We start from the raw sequence: 18,886 nt of genomic DNA, 5'->3' as shown, positions 1-18,886 counted from the left end.
GCACCATATTGCTATTGGAATGCTCTTTTGCTGTTTGAAAGTGAAATAGGCCAGGAGAAGAAAATAAGTTGTTTTATGGTTTGTGTGAAAATATAGCAGTAGATGGTGCAAATGATGCCTGACTGTGTCCTTTTGCACTCTGGTAATACTTCAATAAGTTCAGTAATAAATACTAAAATACAAAGTTCTGTTCTTTCATAGGTAGAAAAAGCTGACCTGAGAGACTAAATAACCTTTCAGTATCATAGTTATATGAATCTGTAGCCAAGAAAATGTGTGTTTTTAAAAAAATATCTATATAAGCATAAAGAATCTCATTGGTTTCTAGTTTTAAAGCTAATATGAATAGATCTGTCTTTGTCCCCAGTTTTGGTTTAATGAATCTTTATTTTGTCATAGGAAATATAGTATCTGACCTCTAAAAGTTGCCTCTAAACTCAATGATAATGGGTAGGGAATGTCAGAGCATAGTTGTATGAGATAATTAGAATCTCTGGCAACTCACTTGGTACAGAATGTTTAACATATAAAATGGTTCAGATCTCAATCTGCTGGTTGAGGCTCAAGACAACTGTGTCTTTATACATTTTGGAGCGAGCTTAAACACAGCACACTAGTTCTTTCAGAACCACACAAAATCCTCCAGTGAAATAGTTACTGTCATAGTTCCAATTATTAGTTTCCACTGTACTGTATTTCTGAAATCACTCACTGACATCATCTGATGTATGATAGCCAATATTTGTCAAGACTAACTGCTTCACAAAATGAAATTAGTTCTTTTATGCCTAAATTGTTCATAGCATATACATTAAATATTACAAAATATCTTCCAGTACTGTTCTAGTACCGCTTTACAAAGCCTTAGTAAGATCACACTTGGAAATCTGCATCCATCTGGTCACCCCAATATAAAAAAGATGTTGATACTCTGCAACGAGTACAGAGAAGAGCAACAAGAATGATTATGGAGCTGGTGGTTAAAACATACAATTACAGGAATTGGGTATGTCTAGTCTTAGGAAAAGGAGACATGATACCAGTGTTCCAATATTTGAAGGGACTCCTAAAAAGACAAGGGGGTCAAACTATTTCCCAAAACCAAAAGGCAAAACAACAAACAATGGATGAAAACTAGCCAAGGAGAGAAGCAACCTAGAACTAAAGAGAACATTTCTAACAGTAGAGCAATCAACCAATGGAGTAGCTTGCCTTTAGAAGTTGTGGGTGCTCCATCACTGAAGGTTTTCAAAAAGAAACTGAACAACCATTGATATGAAATGATATAGAGTCTCCTGCTTGAATTCCAAGGTTCCTTCCAACTCTATTATTCTATATTCTACCTTGTTGACAGCAGACATCTGCACTGTCCATATGCATGTAATATGCGAATATGATATTATAAACATTATCCAGTGCAATAATCTTTTTTCAGATTTTTGATGATTTTAAATATTATTCTTATGGTATTTAATTGCCAAAGTCTTTACTTTCTAAAAATATGTAGCAGTTAAAGAAATCTCAGTTTGGATACCAATATCCTCTAATACTTGAGGTGCTCCAGTGTCACTACTGGCATCACTTCCAATAATTTAGTCAGGAAGATACTGAAGAAGTAAAGTTCCTAAAAGAGCTATGAGTAATACAAAATACATAAGAACAATAAGAATGACATTTAAAAATGGATAAAACTTTAAAATTAACATTAAAAAATACTCAAATTATAATACCTGTTACTGTAAACTGCCTACGAAATCAGACAACATATGCAACAACAAAAAAAAAACTAGGGCCCATGAGAATCAGTTAATGATTAAATTAATGCAAATCCCAACCAGACAAGAACTTACATATACAGAAGTCTATTCTGATGACATATTTGCTCTCTATGATCCAATCTCTCTCTGGCTACCCCTAAAACAAAGAACTATTTTATCTCATCTAAGATTGGTTGAACAATCTGATCCTACGAATTGTTTTTTAGTTGATCACTTCTTCATTAACATTTGTTTATTCACCCTATTTCAGCCCTTTGAGAACAGGAACATCAAAACATCTGAATAATAAAGTACATGGGAGATGAAAGCATAGTCAAGTAAAACAATTTTAGCTTTCCAGTAAGTGATTCTACTAAGATCAGATGGACTACACAAAGAACTCAAATGTGGAGTTGCATTATAAAAGAAGCTACCCTCATAGCTAAAATAATAATTTCTCTAAATTCCATGCTCTAGAGAGTTAGCTTCTCAATAGTCATACATAAATAGAAGTGGAATCTACAATAGTTCCATAAGCTAAATTTTTAATGGAGGTTCAGACAAAAGTGTTTTTCAGATTATCTACTTGTTTAAAGAAAAAGGTTTCTCCTATCTGGTCATTTCCAACTCTAAGGAATGGTGTTCATCTCCATTTCTTAGTCGAGGGAGTCAGCAATTCCATAGTCATGTAGCCAGTATGACTATAGGCCGAAGCACATGGAACACTGTTATCTTCCCACCAAAATGATACCTATTTATCTGCTTGCATTTACATTCTTTAGAACTGCTAGATTTGCAGGAGCTGGGGAAAGTAATGCGACCTTCCCACATTGTACAGTGCTCAGATCTCAAACTTGTGCTGTCAGCTTTCAAAGTGACAAGTTCCGTATCTTTAATTGCTGAACTTTTATGCCCCCTCCCCTCTACTTATTTATCTCTCAATAAATCTGCATAGGATTTTGTTAGGTCTGTGATATTTATTTATTTAGCTTATATTTGATGGAATTCTACCTACTAATCTCAATTTTTGGGTAGGATGATATCAACTGAATTATTCAGTTATTTTAGAAATCATATTTTAAATTGCCTCAGTTGAAATATAGTCCTCTCAAAAAGAATAAAATTCTCTATCCTCCACAAAACAAAATTCATTCCTTAGGGAAAAGATTCAAAAATTTATTCCTAACACCACCCAAAAGTGGTCCTCAAAAATAGTTCTTTGCCCTGCCTTTATTTAAAGAAATATAGTTCTTAGCCTAAAAGGAGTTGTACATCTCTGATTTAAGTACAAATTATCCTCAGTTCATGATAATTGGGACTGGATGATGCAGCTATAAAGTGCAATATCATGTGACCACATTGCTTAGCAATTGCACTCCAAGCATTCCTTTGGTTGTTAGATGACTTGAAAGCAAGCCAGGTAATGCCACGTGTGGTGGAACCGGGGATAGTGGTTGCTGAGTGGGAGAGGGCACATGAGTGGCCAATGAAGCCTTGAAATATGCAGGGCTAGACTAGGGGTGACAGCTGCTGGGCAGAGGAAGTGCAAGTAACTTAAGTGGAATGATTGTTATCTTGCTTGCCAAATCCCCTGTTGACTCTGTTTGTGGAAAACCAGCAAGCAAATGGTGGCCCTGTGACTGTGAGATACTGCAACCATCTTAAATGCAAGCAAGCATGCATACTGCAATCATGTGACTGTGGAAATTCTGCGATAGTTGGAACTTTGAGTAGCACATTCAGAACTATGTAGTACAATAAGTGCCGAGAACAGACTCAAGCATTTAAATCATTCTTAAGCAGTAGCATTATTTCTGTATTGGTCATAAAAACAAAACTGGCATAAATCCATCCAGTATGTTTGTGACTGAGAAATGAATTAGGAATTTTCTGCAGCATGCATTCCATATGGTATTAGCTCACCAAGTTGGGACTCATTTTTTTTAATTCATTCAAACATTTGTGAACAGGAAGAAGGGGAGAAAGGACAGCAACTTGTTAGCAAATTCTACCCTCTAACAATGAACATTTGTCATATGACACTAAAAAGATGGAATACACATGTAGAATAGCAGGGTTCCTGAGTGCTTCATATTGTCATTATAAAACAGGATGTAAACTATATATCTATTCTATATATAACTAAAACTCTCATTTTTAGAATCTTTTACAGTGCATCAAAAGGAAACAATGTTTGAATCAAAGTATCTCAAATGGATTAATTTACAGAATATGTCTGAAATCTGAGAACCATGACTCCCAAAGGAATTAAATTTGGGGAAGGTCTGACTACTTCATGCTCAGCTGCTACTGCTGTCAATTGCTATTGCAAACACGTGATCTTCATTTTTAACATTCCATGGAAGTTTCCCAGCCATTCTTGCAACCCTTTGCCCCCCCCCAAACAATCATTTATCTGTCTGTTGGTAAATGGTTGGGTCTTTGGTATCCAACGGAACAGCCCCTCTTGTATAACCCCTCATGCGTATCACCCTATGTGTCCTTTCTGAGCCACATGGCACCACGTATGTATTGATATGCATTTCCCCACCTATTCCAATCCCATATGTGGCACTTTTTGCACATTCCCATAATCCCATGCACTCTTCCTGACCAGTGTTGCTCTCTTGTGAACGCTCCCCAACTAATACAGGATCTCTTGGGCATGAACACACATTTCCCAACCTGCACAGCATCTTTCATGTATTCTCATCTACCCCCTTGCTCCCTCCATTCCTGGCAGTAACCATTTGCTTGCCTGCTAGCCTTCAACCTGAACTTCCTGCTGGTTTCCCAGTGACTTTCTCATTGAAAGTGTCCTATGAGCAAAGTAAATGGGGACGCCAAAAGAAATTCTAGGGAGGAAAGGTAATGACAGAATGACAGGGAGGGAAGAACAGAGAGTAGGAGAGGGGGACAGATAATGAAGAATTTCAGGGAGTGAAGGAGAGAGGAAGGAAAAAAATGAAGGGAGATGGACAAAGATGGGAAGATGAAATAAAGAGTTGAAGACAGGGAAGAAAGAAGAAGCAAGAAAAGTGAGGATCATTTGGAAGCTTCAATTGGTGCAGAATGTGGAAGTGGGGGAGGTTCATGCTCTGTGAACTGACTGGTTGCTCTTTTGCTTCTGAGTGCAATTTAAGGTTATTATTATTAAATCTGTGCATGGCATGGCATAGAAGTTACTTAAGGAACCATCATACCCCAATGGGACTGGCCCGCCCCATCTGCTCCAGCAGAGGAGGCATGCCACAGATCCTGTCCGTCAAGGAATTTCAGCTGTCAGCGTGCAGGACAAGGGCCTTTTGTGTTGTGGCTCTTGCCCTTTGGAACATCTTACCCCTTAGATGAGATTGGCTCCAACTCTCTCACATTCCATAAGGGCTTGACTATCAGGCTCTGTCAGATGGCTTGGGGCCCCAATGGTGCAGTATCACGCTGGAGTTGGTTGATGAATTAAGATTTAATCCCACCTCCCCATCTCATCTTTTAACTATAATTTTACCTTTGATAATAACTCAATTTTTATTGTTTTAGAAATATTTACATTATGGTTTTAATGCTTTTAATGCCACCCAAAAGCACTTCAAAACAAGATGGATGGAAAATAAATTGAATAAATAAATATGTAAATAAATAAATGAAAATAAGGAAGGAAGGAAGGAAGGGTGGGAGAGAGTCAGGGAAGGAGGGAAACAAGAAGGAAGATTTCTGATACTTCCTCCCAGTTTCCCCCAAAGAAATTCAGGCAGGAACTCAGAAGGAAGTTGGAAGTCACTCCTGCTCACTCCTTTTTGTCCACCTGTGGTCATTCAGGTTCTCTGTTTAGATAAAAAACTATCCCCAAAACAATGGCACAATAGGGCATGGGTTATCTAGTAAGCATATCAAATAAGAGCTGTACAAAAGGTGGCAATATAGGTGGAAATTTTTAATGTTTAAATTTTCATACTGAACAATAACAAATTAATCTAAAATTAGGATTGTGTGCTGATTAAAAATATATAAGGGTCAGTGAAATATGCCTTAGAGAAATATTCTGATTGCATTATTTTGTGTATTCCTCTTTATTATGCGATAGCTTATCTTGGTATGAGAAATATAAAGCTTCTGGCTTGAATGAACATGTAAAGGACAGCAATGACAAACATGTTTTGTTAATAAGGAAAAAGGTAAAATATCAACAGAAACAATCAAATGATTACCAACATGCCCAATTATGTACTCCTGGAAATTCTTCCTACTGTCTGCCTGTTAAACCAAGGAATAGTTTGAATTGCCTTTCACTGAAGGCCAACTTGGCAATATCAACCAAAAGATTGGGATAAGGAGGAGCACTTTACTCCAACTTTTTGGAGTTTCAGTTCTCAATACCAACGTAGTCATTCAAAATATTTGAACAACAAGAATTTATGGATTGCAGCACAAATTCCTTATTGGTTTGTATTTTAATGTATGATGTTGAGACTCAAAAAAGACACACATGCACACGCACACGCACACGCACAAATTGTAGAGCAAAGTATATACAGAAAATATTTTTAGCCAAGTTAATGACAAAATAACAACCTCTGATTTAAACAAGGATTCTTATAGTCTTCAAAACCTTCACTGGACTGCAATAAACTTGCAAAAGTGTCACATAGTTTAGAGTATATATGACCTGAGGGTCTCATGGCTCTACATATCTCCCCACACACACATACACATCCAGTTTGTTTTTGTACATTCCAGAGTTCTTCCAACAAAATTTGTGAAAATTGATGGCATTGTTTGAAGGCATTTTGAAGCAAGGGAAAAAAAAACACCACAACTGTAGTTTAGATTTAAAAATAGTTTACCCAGAAAATGCTGAGTCATTGGGGCACTTTCTGTTATAATCCTGCCCACTTTGCAACATTGCCTTGCCTCTTGCAGGCTGCAACTTATTAGCCTTGTTTTACCTACTATTTCAATGCAAATCAAACAGTTTAAGAAACTGCAGCAACTTTTTATGAAAGACCTAGTCAATCAAGATGAGAATTCACTCTACCCATGTAAAATTTGCAATACCTTCAGAAGATACCAATAATAAAAATTAAATTTGCAAATGTACTTATACAGGCTTCAAATTGATTTATTGAAAAGTTCAATTGACTCTCTTAGCAAAATCAATTCTGCAATTCTCTGATGGATCATAGCTCTCATGATCAGCTGGATTCAGTTCCTGGTATGCAATGCTATACATGTAAATAATAAAACAAGCCTTCTATTATTTATTTTTTAAATTAAATTTAGGCACTACCTATCTCACTATCACCTTAACTTATTATTGTGAGTTATAAATTTTCATTAAAGAAATAAGGAAGCCATCATTCCAAAATAGTCATGTCCACATACCATAGGGAGTCTCTGGTGATACAGGAAATGCTGGAGTTAGTAGAACTGTTGCGTTCTTGCTGGGTAAGAAAAAGCTTCCATCTCCTTCAATTTGATTTTCTAGGTAACTTACACCACTCATCTGAAATGTAAAACAGGATTACAATATGGAAAACCATTTCTCATAACCATATACTAAAAGTCTTCTTGATAGCTCTATTCATTCTACTCGATTTTGCCATTCAAAAATAGATTTATGAAACTGTTGGTTAATATTAACATAGACAAACAAGAATTAGTTCAAATGCCAACTTTATAATTTTCTAAAGACCAATAACAGAGTGGTTTCCATCTTGTAAGAATTTGTATAAATATTGCCCTTTCAAAATAAGGCAATACTTTAGAAAGAATCATTTTTTAACTCTTTCCACTTCTAAATGAAATTGAGTTTCAAAACACCTGCCAATATCAAAGATTTCCAAGACAATGCACTGTTTTTCAAAGTGAATAGAAGATAATATCTGTAGCTCAAGGTTGATTTGTATAGACCTTAGTACTCTCTGAGCTTGGTTGTTTGCTTGAAGATGTTTTATCATCCAATGCAGTTAATGAAATATCTGCAAGCAAGCAACCAAGCTGAGAAAGCATCAAGGTCTGCACATTATTTTTTAAATGAAGAGATTTATGAAATCAATACGTATAACCATGCCATATGTATAATGTGGTAAAGGTCAATAATAGAATCAAAAAGAAGGGATCTTAGAGATCGTGCTGTTTCTTAGTGCGGAAATCCTTAGACCATCCCAGACAAATGATTGTCCAATGTTTACTTGAAAACTTTCAGAGATGGAACACTCATAACTTCAGGAGGCAGACTGTTCCACTATTTAATAGAGCTCATATTCAGGAAATTCCACATTATTTCAAGCTTTGATCTTGCTTTCTAAAGATTCCACCCAGAGGTGGCATTCTACCGGTTCGCCTGAGCCGGTAGCTCTGACTTCAAGCCGAGAGTGAACCAGTTCTCTGTTTCTGTGAAAGTGGGCCCACTTGCCCGCCCATGCGTTATCCAAACCTTTATTTCTTCTTCTGAAGCCCAGCTGATCAGGGGCAGCAAATTGAATTGCTGCTCCTCAGCTGTTTTCCTTGCTCCTTTCCTTGTTTTCAATGTGGAAGTTCAATTTTCTCTTAACTCTGCGCAAAGCACGCGCTCAGCGAATCGGTAGTGAAATTGGTAGTGAATCCCACCCCTGATTCCACCAACCAATTCTTGTCCTAGGTTCAGACATTAATTAATATCACTACTGTCTTCTTTGTGATATCTTCAAATATTGGAAGATTTTTATCTCATGCTAGCCTTCTGATTCTTCTCAGAAGTAATAATGCAAAGCTAGGTATCACCTATATTATCTTTATATCATTTCTCACTATTGAACAGCATTTTGTTCAGGCCCAATATTCAATCTATTAAAATCCTTTGAATAGTTATCATAACCCTAACCCTAACGCTAACCCTTTAAAGTGTTTGCTCTTTGTTCATTTTTATTTTACTAAAATGTCCTCATGTGAAAAAAAGAACTGACATGACTTTATCATTACTTGAAAAAACATAAAGCATTACTTGAATTAAAATGGATGCAAAAGGGGAGGTGAGTGCATATGTGCATGTACATGCATGTACATTTCAAAGTTTGCCCTAGTTGTCTTTGCAACAATACATATCAGCAAAATATTTGTGCATGCATTTGTGCGCAAAGAAACTTGGAAAATCTTTGAAGCAATAGTGCAAGCTTTCTTTGGAGTGTGCCAGTTTCAATGCTTTGGGCAAGGAGATGCTTCATTTAACCAACATGCTTCATAAATTGTCTATGTTGAATGCCTTATGCAGCTCAGCAATCCACTTTCAAATTAATCTTTATTCTTCTTTTAGTGTGGATTGATTTGTACATTTTCAAACAAATTGTGTGCCCTCACAGGCATTCTTGGAATATAAAAATAGCTATTTGCCATTTTTATATTCCAAGAATGCCTGTGAGGGCACACTTGAAACTCAGAAGTCCACTTGGAAATAAAAATAATTTTGGAGGCTGCCACACTTTTAAGAAAGATTGCACTGTTGCAAGCATCTAAATTTCCATTTTATTTTTTAATAATTGAAAAATAAATTAGTAATGCAAGGAGCTAAGTGACTGTCAAAGAACATACCAAAAAGCATTTGATTAACAGAAGAAAACAACTAATATACATTATATGCCTTTTAAAAAGTGTCCAAAGTTGCATACAAATATGTGGTAGTCCACAAAAAATCACTTGGCAAAGAAACACCTTTGTACATTATTTTAAAATTTCATTGTTCTTTACTTTTAATTTGATATGCAACCTCATTCCCATTCTGGCAGGTCAAGAATCGGGGTAACAGATTACTGAGGATTCCTTGGACCTTTCTGAGTTTGGTGATTTTCTTGCAGATATTTCATTACAAAAACTAGGTAACATCATCAGTGCTAGTAACGAGTAGGGTTTCCTTTATATTCTAATGGCTTCCCTGTCAGGGTTTTGGACCAAAAAGACCAAACACCTTTCTACCAGAAATCAACATTCAGATGTGCATAGATTAACATCAAGATTAATATCAAACTAACAAGCAACAAGCAAAGAATATTCCAATGAAGAAACTATTAAACAAGCTAATAGTAAACAGTCCAATCAAAGAAACTTCAAGACCACTCCCACTAACGGTGATTGGGCAAGCCTCTGTCAAGAACCTAATTTGTCTAATGAAACATCTGCAAGAAAACAAGCAAGCTCAGAAACCACCAATGACCCTTTATTTCAACCCTGAACTATAAATATTTCCCTTAATTGGTAACAGATTATCATTGATTGCCATTTATAGAGTAACAGCATCCACAAATCACATTTTAAAAATTGAAATATTTTTTGCTTCTTTTTAAATATTAGTATTTTAAAAAAATAAGTTGAGACAAGTACGCCAATTTATTTTAATCATTTTCCTCCTACCTCTTTGGCTTTTATTGCAGAGGCAAAGAAGTCCTGTCCTAAAGAATGGTCAAGGACATCAGATTTTGTCCATCTATACTTATTGCATATTGACTGTGTTGCGATTTCATTGTCATAAGATTCAGGATTTAACTTCTTGTTTTTTCCATTTAATATGCCATCATCTTGAAAACCTGAAGATAAAAATTGATAATAAAAATATTCAAATATTTTTGAACTATTATATTAATCTATACAAGAAGTGGGAAATCTCTTTAGAAAGTATTGATGATTATATATTAACTCAAAATCTTCCTAAATTATCAAAAAGCTATATGCAAATCCTGAACAACCCAATAACAATCTTTGGAATAACAGAAGCAATTAAAAGAGACAATAAAGCACTGGGACCTGATGGTTTATCAAGTGGAATCTATACAATTTCTGAAGATCAAAATCTTTTTCTGATGAAGGACTTAATGAATTCAATTTTACAGGGGAAATCTGTAGTGGATTTATGGAAAGATACCTATATATCTTTAAAATCCAAAAAGGCAGAACTTAACTTCTGTGAAGAATTACAAGCTAATTTTAATTTTTCATAATGATTATAAATTTTTAACATTTATTTTAACTGAAAAACTAAACAAAGTTTTACGAGACTACATACATGAAGATCAGTGTGGTTTTCTACCAAGAATACAACTACAAGATAATATGAGGGTAACGTTGGATATCTGGTAGTTGGCAGAGTTAGCCTGCAATACTGCATTATAACTACAAAGATTTTGGAATTAATTATAAAGAATCTTTCCCATGTAAAATGCTTTTGCTTTGAAAAATAATAAGATTTTTTAAAATGGGCACTAGATGGAATTAGAGCAAACTAAATACTGTGTTACATTTAAAGGATAAAAACATTTAAACTTGATTTTCAATTACAAAATGAAGCAGAATATTTTAACATTGGACATATTGTAGGCTTATTTAAAAATAATTGGTTTATCAAATTATAAAATAGAAAAAATAAAGAAAATAATGGGAAAGTAGGAAAGGGAAAAGTGTAAGGGAAAAGGAAACAAAAAAGCATTGAAATATATTTTTGAACAATGGATTCATTAGTTAATTTTAATAGCATCTGCCATTACAGATAAATTAAGTCTAAAATATTATGGAATAGAAGTACGTTGTACCTAGCAAGACAGAGATTGAATTAAAAGTAGATTTCTACAAGAATGACATGGGGAAAAATACTAGATTGGACATATAAAAATTGGCTGATGTCTTAATAATTAAAATGGATATATAACCAATCAACCAACCAACCAACCAAGGGAATTATTTGGACAGTTCTTCTATATTGGATTTACAAAAGGGCCTTAATTTAGATTTTGAAGAATTTTACGAGAAGGAACAAAAACAAAGTAAGAAAATCAATAATGTTATTCAAAGAAATTAAGAATTAGGATATTTAGAAATAAAAGAAAGGAATATAAAGTTGGTTTATTGGATCAAAGTTAAAATTGTAAGCCTTAATATATTTATACTAATTCTTAGTAGGCTAATATTAGAACAGAAATTGTGATGCTATACAGAATTGTATATAGATTCTTGTATATTAAGAGATGATAAATTACTAAATTGTTGATATTTATAATGAACTTTTTTATACATTTTTATTTACTATATTTTTCTTTTTATTTCTGTTTTTCCCTTTCTGAATATTCTACTCTTTTATTCTTCAATTTTTGAGTTTGCATTAGTTTTTATTGTAATTATATTTAATACAATTATTATAAAAAAACCAAAATGAATATTTTCAAAGGAAATGATTAAAATGTCAAATATTCAGTCAAACACTTATAAAGTGATATACATGGTGGAAACAATCCTGACTTAAATACGGTACTAATTAAATCTGCCTGATAATTTAAGAATTAATAATTTTGAGTTGTGTATCATGTAAGATTGAATAAGAATATTGACTCATTATGCTGCTGTTGAAACAAACTGTTTGGACTAAAGTATTAAGGAATTAAAAATATTTTGTTATTATTATTCTGTCAATAGTCTTTTTTTAAAAAATTGGCCTGAATTTAGTAGACCTGTATATAGTTATAGTTATCATAGTTTGAAAAGCTATATAATATTCAACTAAATTTATCAAGAGGTTGTAATTCCTTGTAAATAATAATCTTGGAGCAATTTTAGTTTAGCCAAAAGAAAAGGCACATTCACGATGCAGTTTATATAATTAAATGCAGAATGGAAAAATGATATTTTTTTCAAATGTTTCTGAAAGATGTGAATGGGAGGATTTTTCACCTATGGATTTTTTATTGTCATCTGTCTGACCAACAATTATGCCAACAGAACATGACATTAGAGAAATAATTAGTTTTAATCGATTTTTAAAATCTCACTTAGTGGACTAGACTGGTTATTAGCTGTCTGTCAGGGTCTTTCTTAAGAAAAGGATAATATAGAAATGATGCCTAGTAAGTTTAGTCCATCCCAATAGATCTGCTCCAGCAGGTTTCATTGGTGAAGCAGTTTCACCTGGTAGGCATCTGGAAGTGCATTCTTTATCACGAAGCCTGTTTTGAGATAGCTTCCTAATATGTAGACAGTTCCGTCCCTGTTGGACTTTCCAAAAGTTGCGAAAATTTGACTCTTCCCACAAATTCTGGGTTGGGATGAGTTTTAGTGAGGATGTAGTTTGATATCTATAATGCAACTTTTGGATTGCATAGTTTAGTTTTTATTTCTGTTCATCACTTCAAAGTTCCATGAATAGATGGGTGTATATAGGAGGGAAAGATGGATGAGAAGGAGGGAGGGAGGGGAGAGAGAGAGAGGAGATGGGGGCATAGTTTCAACTAATTCTCAGTATAAAAGCTCATTTAAACCAACAAAAGTTTTCCAGTAGAGTTTCTTTACACCGGATTATTGTTATGCAAAAAGATCATAGACTGACAGGATTGGAAGGGACCTTGAAAGTCTTCTAGTCCAGTCCCCTGCTCAAGCTGGTGACCCAATACCATTCCAGGTAAATGACTGTCCAGTCTCTTCTTGAAAACATATATGGAGAATCAATAAAATATCCTAGGGGATGCTTTTTTGAGAACTGGGACTACAAAAGAGATGCCCTACTTAGCCAGAGATGAGATCCATAAGATGATATTGCTTAATTGATAGTTGAAGTATGACATCAATGTATTGCTGCCAAATCTCCCTCCCGGGCTCAAAAACAGCTTGAAAATCAAAAGTGTCCCTCCAGATTGCAAAATGTGGATTGCTTCTGCCAAAAATGTGATTTGAATAGGAGGTCTTAACACAGCATAATATAAGTCATGGGCCATTCAAAAAGTAGTTGTGAAAAAATGCTTGAGAGGGATAGCTTAAAAAGTCTTAGATTAGTTACATTTCACAGTTTAATTATGGTACTGCAGATATTAATTCTTCCAATTTAAAAAGCTGATATTTGACTGACAACTTGTCTTTTCCCTCCTTTCTTGCTACCATGTCTTAGGAAGCATCTAGCAACAAAAATAAGAAGAATTTAAAAATGGGAGTGCTAAGTAAGAGCTGTGATTGGTGCACTAGGTTCTGGAAATTTTATTTTTCTAAGCTTAGAATTCAACTTGCCATAATTAGAATGTGTAATATAATGAAGCATACAAAGACAGTCTTGTAAGACTAAACTTCTTCTCATGAGAGGTGGAGAAAAATCAGTTAATTAAAAAAATGAACAACTGTTCAGTTTTCTCTAAACATTCCCCAGGTCTATGAAAAGAAGGCATTCAGACACATTCCATTGCTCAGATAGTATTTTAACTGCTAGTCATACTATTAACTATCAATTGGAGCTTTTTGTAGAAAAGAAGAGAAATCACATCACATTAATATAGTATTTAAAACAACTCACCCTGCTGGGATGGGTTTTTGGTCATGACCTCAGTTTTCAAATGGAACCTAGAGCCTCTCCCAAGCCTTTCTTCGTCTCTTTGAGGACTGACAAAGCCATTCGGCTGATCTGAATCTCTGTTGACAACACCAATGCGGGTAGGAATAGGCTCAAATGTTGGGTCCAAGTCCAAAATTAGTCTGTTTAGCTGTTCAATTGACTGATCAATATCCAAAGTTGGTGAAGATGGCAAAACCCCAGCACTGCTTCTTGTACTCTGTTTCAATTCATTATTATTTTCACTTTTTTCAGAGAGAAATCTTAATTTATAAACCTCTGGTTCAAATGTTTCAACCACATTACTAGAAGATGGTATACTCCCAAGCCTCCTTTGGACCTCACTCCTACTGCTGGAACTTTGGAGAAATGTATTTGGAACTCTGGCTTGATTTTCCAGGTTTCCCACATTTGCAACTATGTTATGAATACCAAATCCGATTTCATTCTCTGGAGAACTGATATACTGATTAGCAATTGCCATTTGCTGTTGGCGCACCCATGTCTGGGTTGAATAGTTACTGACGCTATAGGATGGATGGGTGGAAACTGGAGGATTCTTTGTCAGCTGTTGACAACTTTTTGTATCAATCCTTCCAAAGGGCCTTTCATACACAGAGTCAACATTAATTCCCAGATCTGCAGCCAGAATGTTATGATGTTCCTCTTCAATATTACTTCCAAAGCCATCTGACAGGAGGGAATTCTGACAACTCTTATGGCAGTTCAAATTCCCAAGCTGGTTAGATTGCTGACCTTCAGAGGAAGACAATGTTCCAATACTATCCACACTGTGAAGATCATAAGTGGGCATCTCATCATCTAGAATATCTGTCTCTCTTTCCTTGGATTTGACATCTCCGTTAACATGAACTTGGGCTGGCACTATATGATGAGTCCCACTATATTTGCTTTGGGCATCAGTCATATCCATGGACAGAATGATCGAGTTGTCTAGACCAAAGCCACTAAGCAATTGATCGAGTTCTTCCTTCTCTCGGAGACTCAAGATTGGTTTTACTCCTGGAGGATGTTCCTCAGTTTTTTCTGTCCTTACAGAAGCTGTAGAATGTCCTGAATCACTACTCACAGATAGGGTATGATCACTATGATCAGAGTTATTACTTGCAACACCTTGGATTCTGCTTGGAATGCTGGCATCAGAGGAGCTTTTTTTCCTCACCTTAGCGTAAAGGCTGCCATCAATGGGACCATGGGAGTGCAGCACTGCAAAGGAAAAATGAGAATCAAAACTTAATTACTATATGAAGAAAATATATTATAATAAAAATGGGGTGGTGGGAGAGAGATTTATATAGTAATAGAAACAGGGCATGTGATTGTTAATTCTGTCAATCTTAATACTACAATTGCTATAATTTATTTGCATTAATGTTTCCATTTTGAGCAGAATTTCCATCTTTGACTAGTTCAACAAACAGATGCAATAAAAAAGCCGAACATTTATTGACTCCATAATGATACAATTGTTAGTAAGGCAGAGTAAATAATATCAGAGAATCACCAAGTCCAATTTGATTCAAAAGTTTTTGTGTGAAATGGAGTTGCAGAACCTGGAGGAGGAGTTAAATGAGGGACTAACCCAGAATTCCTAGTAGCCACAAGCAAAATAACGCTAATCTCCCATTGACCTTATCTAACCCCAAGCAGATGCTAACCATTAGTTGACAAGATTTTTCTGCATAACATGACTAGCAATAAATCAGTTTAACTGGACCTTCACCTGTGCATCTGATATTTCATACTTGGTAACAGGATTCCATTTTTTCTCCCATTTCTGTTAATTTATTTTTTACCCAAAAGCTAATTTAAATTAGATAAAACAGGAGCTTAAAAAAGAAATAATGTGAAACTTTTGGAGCATTTACAACACCACCAGCCTAACAATCACAGCAGAAAATACCATTCTATGATATTTAGGGAATGGGTAGTCCTCAACTTATATCCTTTCATTTAGTGACTTTTCAAAATTACCTCACTGAAAAAAGTGAGTTCTCACCATTTTTCATACTTACAAGTGTTGCAGCATCCCTATGGTCATGTGATTAAAATTTGGACACTTGGCAACTGCTCATAGTTATTATGGTTGCAATATCCCATGTTCATATGATCACCTTTTGTGATCTTCTGATAAGCAAAGCAGCGGTGGGATTCACTTACCTTCCCTAAAGGTAAGGTAAAGGTTCCCCTCACACATATGTGCTAATTGTTTCCGACTCTAGGGGGCAGTGCTTATCACTGTTTCAAAGCAGAAGAGTCAGTGCTGTCCAAAGACATCTCTGTGGTCATGTGGCCAGCATGACTAAATGCCAAAGGTGCACAGTACGCTGTTACCTTCGCACCAAGGTGGTCTCTATTTTTTCTACTTGCATTATTACATGCTTTCAAACAGCTAGGTTGGCAGAAACTGGGATACATAATGGGAGCTCACTCCGTTACATGGCACTAGGGATTTGAACCGCTGAACTGCCAACCTTTCTGATCAACAAGCTCAGCGTCTTAGCCACTGAGCCATCACGTCCCTGATTACCTTCCCTACCAATTCGCAAATGTGAGTGTGTGTGTGTGTGTGTGTGTGCCACCTTCTGTGCATGCGCCCTGCCTTGTGCACATATGCATAAGGTCACTCTTAAGTCAGGGTGGGTGGGCAGAGCCCCCCGCAGCTACCGACCGATTCACTTGAACAGGAGAGAACCAGCTGAATGCCACCTCTGAAGCAAAGTCAATAGGAAGCCAGATTACTCTACAACTGTTTTACTAACTTAACAACTTTGGTAAGAAAGGTTGTAAAATGGGGCAAAATAAACAACCGTCTTGCCTAGCAACAGAAATTTTGGGTTTAATTGTAATTGTAAGTCACCTTACAATTTATTTGTAAGGTATTTTTATTTTTCCAGCACTATTGCTCATTTTTCTGAATTACCAATATGGGTATAACTTCTGAAATGACAGACAGTAAACAAAGATAAGACTTGATCACGCCATGTCAGTATTTCAAATTTCTTCTTAAACTAAGCCTTTCAAAGAATATCAATGTGATATTGTACTACAGTTAAAGAATATTAGCTTATTTCCTCTGTAATTGACAATAGACACAATGATGGAATTTTTATTGGAAGCAATACAGAGAAGTATAACTCCTCCAATGAATATATACATCATTCTCAATGTATCAGAAGGAGCCATATTATTGATGATAAAATTATGGGCTTGTCCAGATAGTGCTGAATTTCAAAAAGAATAGTTAAGATATAAATTAGTCCTATTGTACCTAAATAAGATAATTAACAGGAGAAAGAACTAATGGCCTACAATGACTTACAATGTCCTAATAACTTTGCATATAAATATGCAAATCTTAGAATTTCAGCCCTATATATTTAAGCCACATAAATATGAGCCAATTCCAGTCCTAGTTAACAGGCGTAAGCAGCTATGCTTCCTTATATCTCTTACTTATGTTACATATTTAGGTTTCGTGCCTGTCTATGGGTCCAAGTGGATTTTTGGGGGAAGGGCGAAGGCTAACAATGAATTATTCTAACCAAAATTATTGTCTTCTTTAAAAATTCACAAACATCAGGGACATATAAAGACTAATTTCATATTTATCCTCCAAATATCTTGACACACTATTCCAATCCTCAGGAATCAGTCACAAACAAATCAAATCTATTTCTATTAAGAGTAACCACACCAAAGGAAGCAAATACATATTTGTGTCATAACATTTTCTAAAACTAAATATATTTCTCAAGTTTAACATGGCTACCAAGTATATGCTCCCAGATATGTTCATAGAGTGATTTAGATATCATGTGCATACAATGACTTATTGCCTTGAGAGGGCTATTCCAAGTTCTTTCCTCTATTTTATATGCAGCACTCATTTAAAATTCGAGAAGATCTTCCTGGAATTTAGGGTTTGCATCAGGTCAATGTCAACTTTTGGTGACCAAATAGATATGTTACCTCCATGACAATCTGTCTCTAATCTAGTCTTTCAGGTCATGTAATGCTGCATCCATTGCTATCATGCCACTCTGATTTCACTTAGAACCCTTTCAGTTACAGCTGTTAACATACCCCCTATTCTATACTTGTACATTTGGCTTTTCTTGCCTAGGTATAAAATCTTTTCTCATCATTGATTTGTATTTTTGTGGGATAGGGCTTGAGTCTGTCAAGATCTTCTGAATGTTGAGCCTATATTCTAAAGTTTTGGCTTTTCCCCCCAGCTTGGTGTCATCTGCAAATTTGATGGTTTTCCCTTCTATCTCCTCATCTAAATCATTTATGAAAATGTTGAATAATACTGGGCCTAACATAGAACCTTACAGTATCTCACAGCATACTTTCCTCCATGTAGATGCAGTTCCATTGAGGATTATATATTGTGTGCGGTTGGTCAGCTAGTTACGAATCCATCTGGTGGTGATGCTATGTTACCAAGAAGTAGATTATGGTCTACTTTGTCAAATGCCTTACTGAAGTTTATGTATATAATGTTCAGCAATTTTGCTGCTCCATTAATTTAGTCACATTGTCAAAGAATGCAATAAGATTTTTCTATATGATCTGTTTTTGACAAACCTATGTTGGCTTCCAGTAATAACTTTGCTTGTTTCTAGTTGTTCACATATCCATTGCTTGATTATCTTTTCCAGGATCTTCTCAGGTATTGATGTCTGGCTGGTTGGTGTGTAGCTTCCTGGATTAATTTTTCCCCTTTTTTGAAGATGGGAAAATATTCACTGTTATCCAGAGATCTAGCAATTCCTCTGTG

The 18,886-nt window shown here is 35.3% G+C and overlaps 1 protein-coding gene across 3 annotated transcripts in view; it reads right to left on the bottom strand.

Moving 5' to 3' along the window:
- TNS3 (tensin 3) overlaps window positions 1–18,886 on the bottom strand; it is a 169,481-nt gene that overhangs the window by 56,357 nt on the left and 94,238 nt on the right. For all 3 annotated transcript variants that reach the window (XM_081971417.1, XM_081971418.1, XM_081971419.1), the window contains 3 exons: window positions 14,044–15,306; window positions 10,137–10,309; window positions 7,137–7,257 (listed from right to left, as the gene is read on the bottom strand). In XM_081971417.1, the coding sequence (XP_081827543.1) occupies window positions 7,137–7,257; window positions 10,137–10,309; window positions 14,044–15,306 (1,557 nt within the window). The remainder of the gene's footprint in view (window positions 1–7,136; window positions 7,258–10,136; window positions 10,310–14,043; window positions 15,307–18,886) is intronic.

This window comes from Natrix helvetica (assembly GCF_964273705.1).
Source record: "Natrix helvetica genome assembly, chromosome: Z".
NCBI classification, from domain to species: Eukaryota; Metazoa; Chordata; class Lepidosauria; order Squamata; family Natricidae; genus Natrix; species Natrix helvetica.
This window is presented reverse-complemented; position numbering and strand designations above follow the sequence as displayed.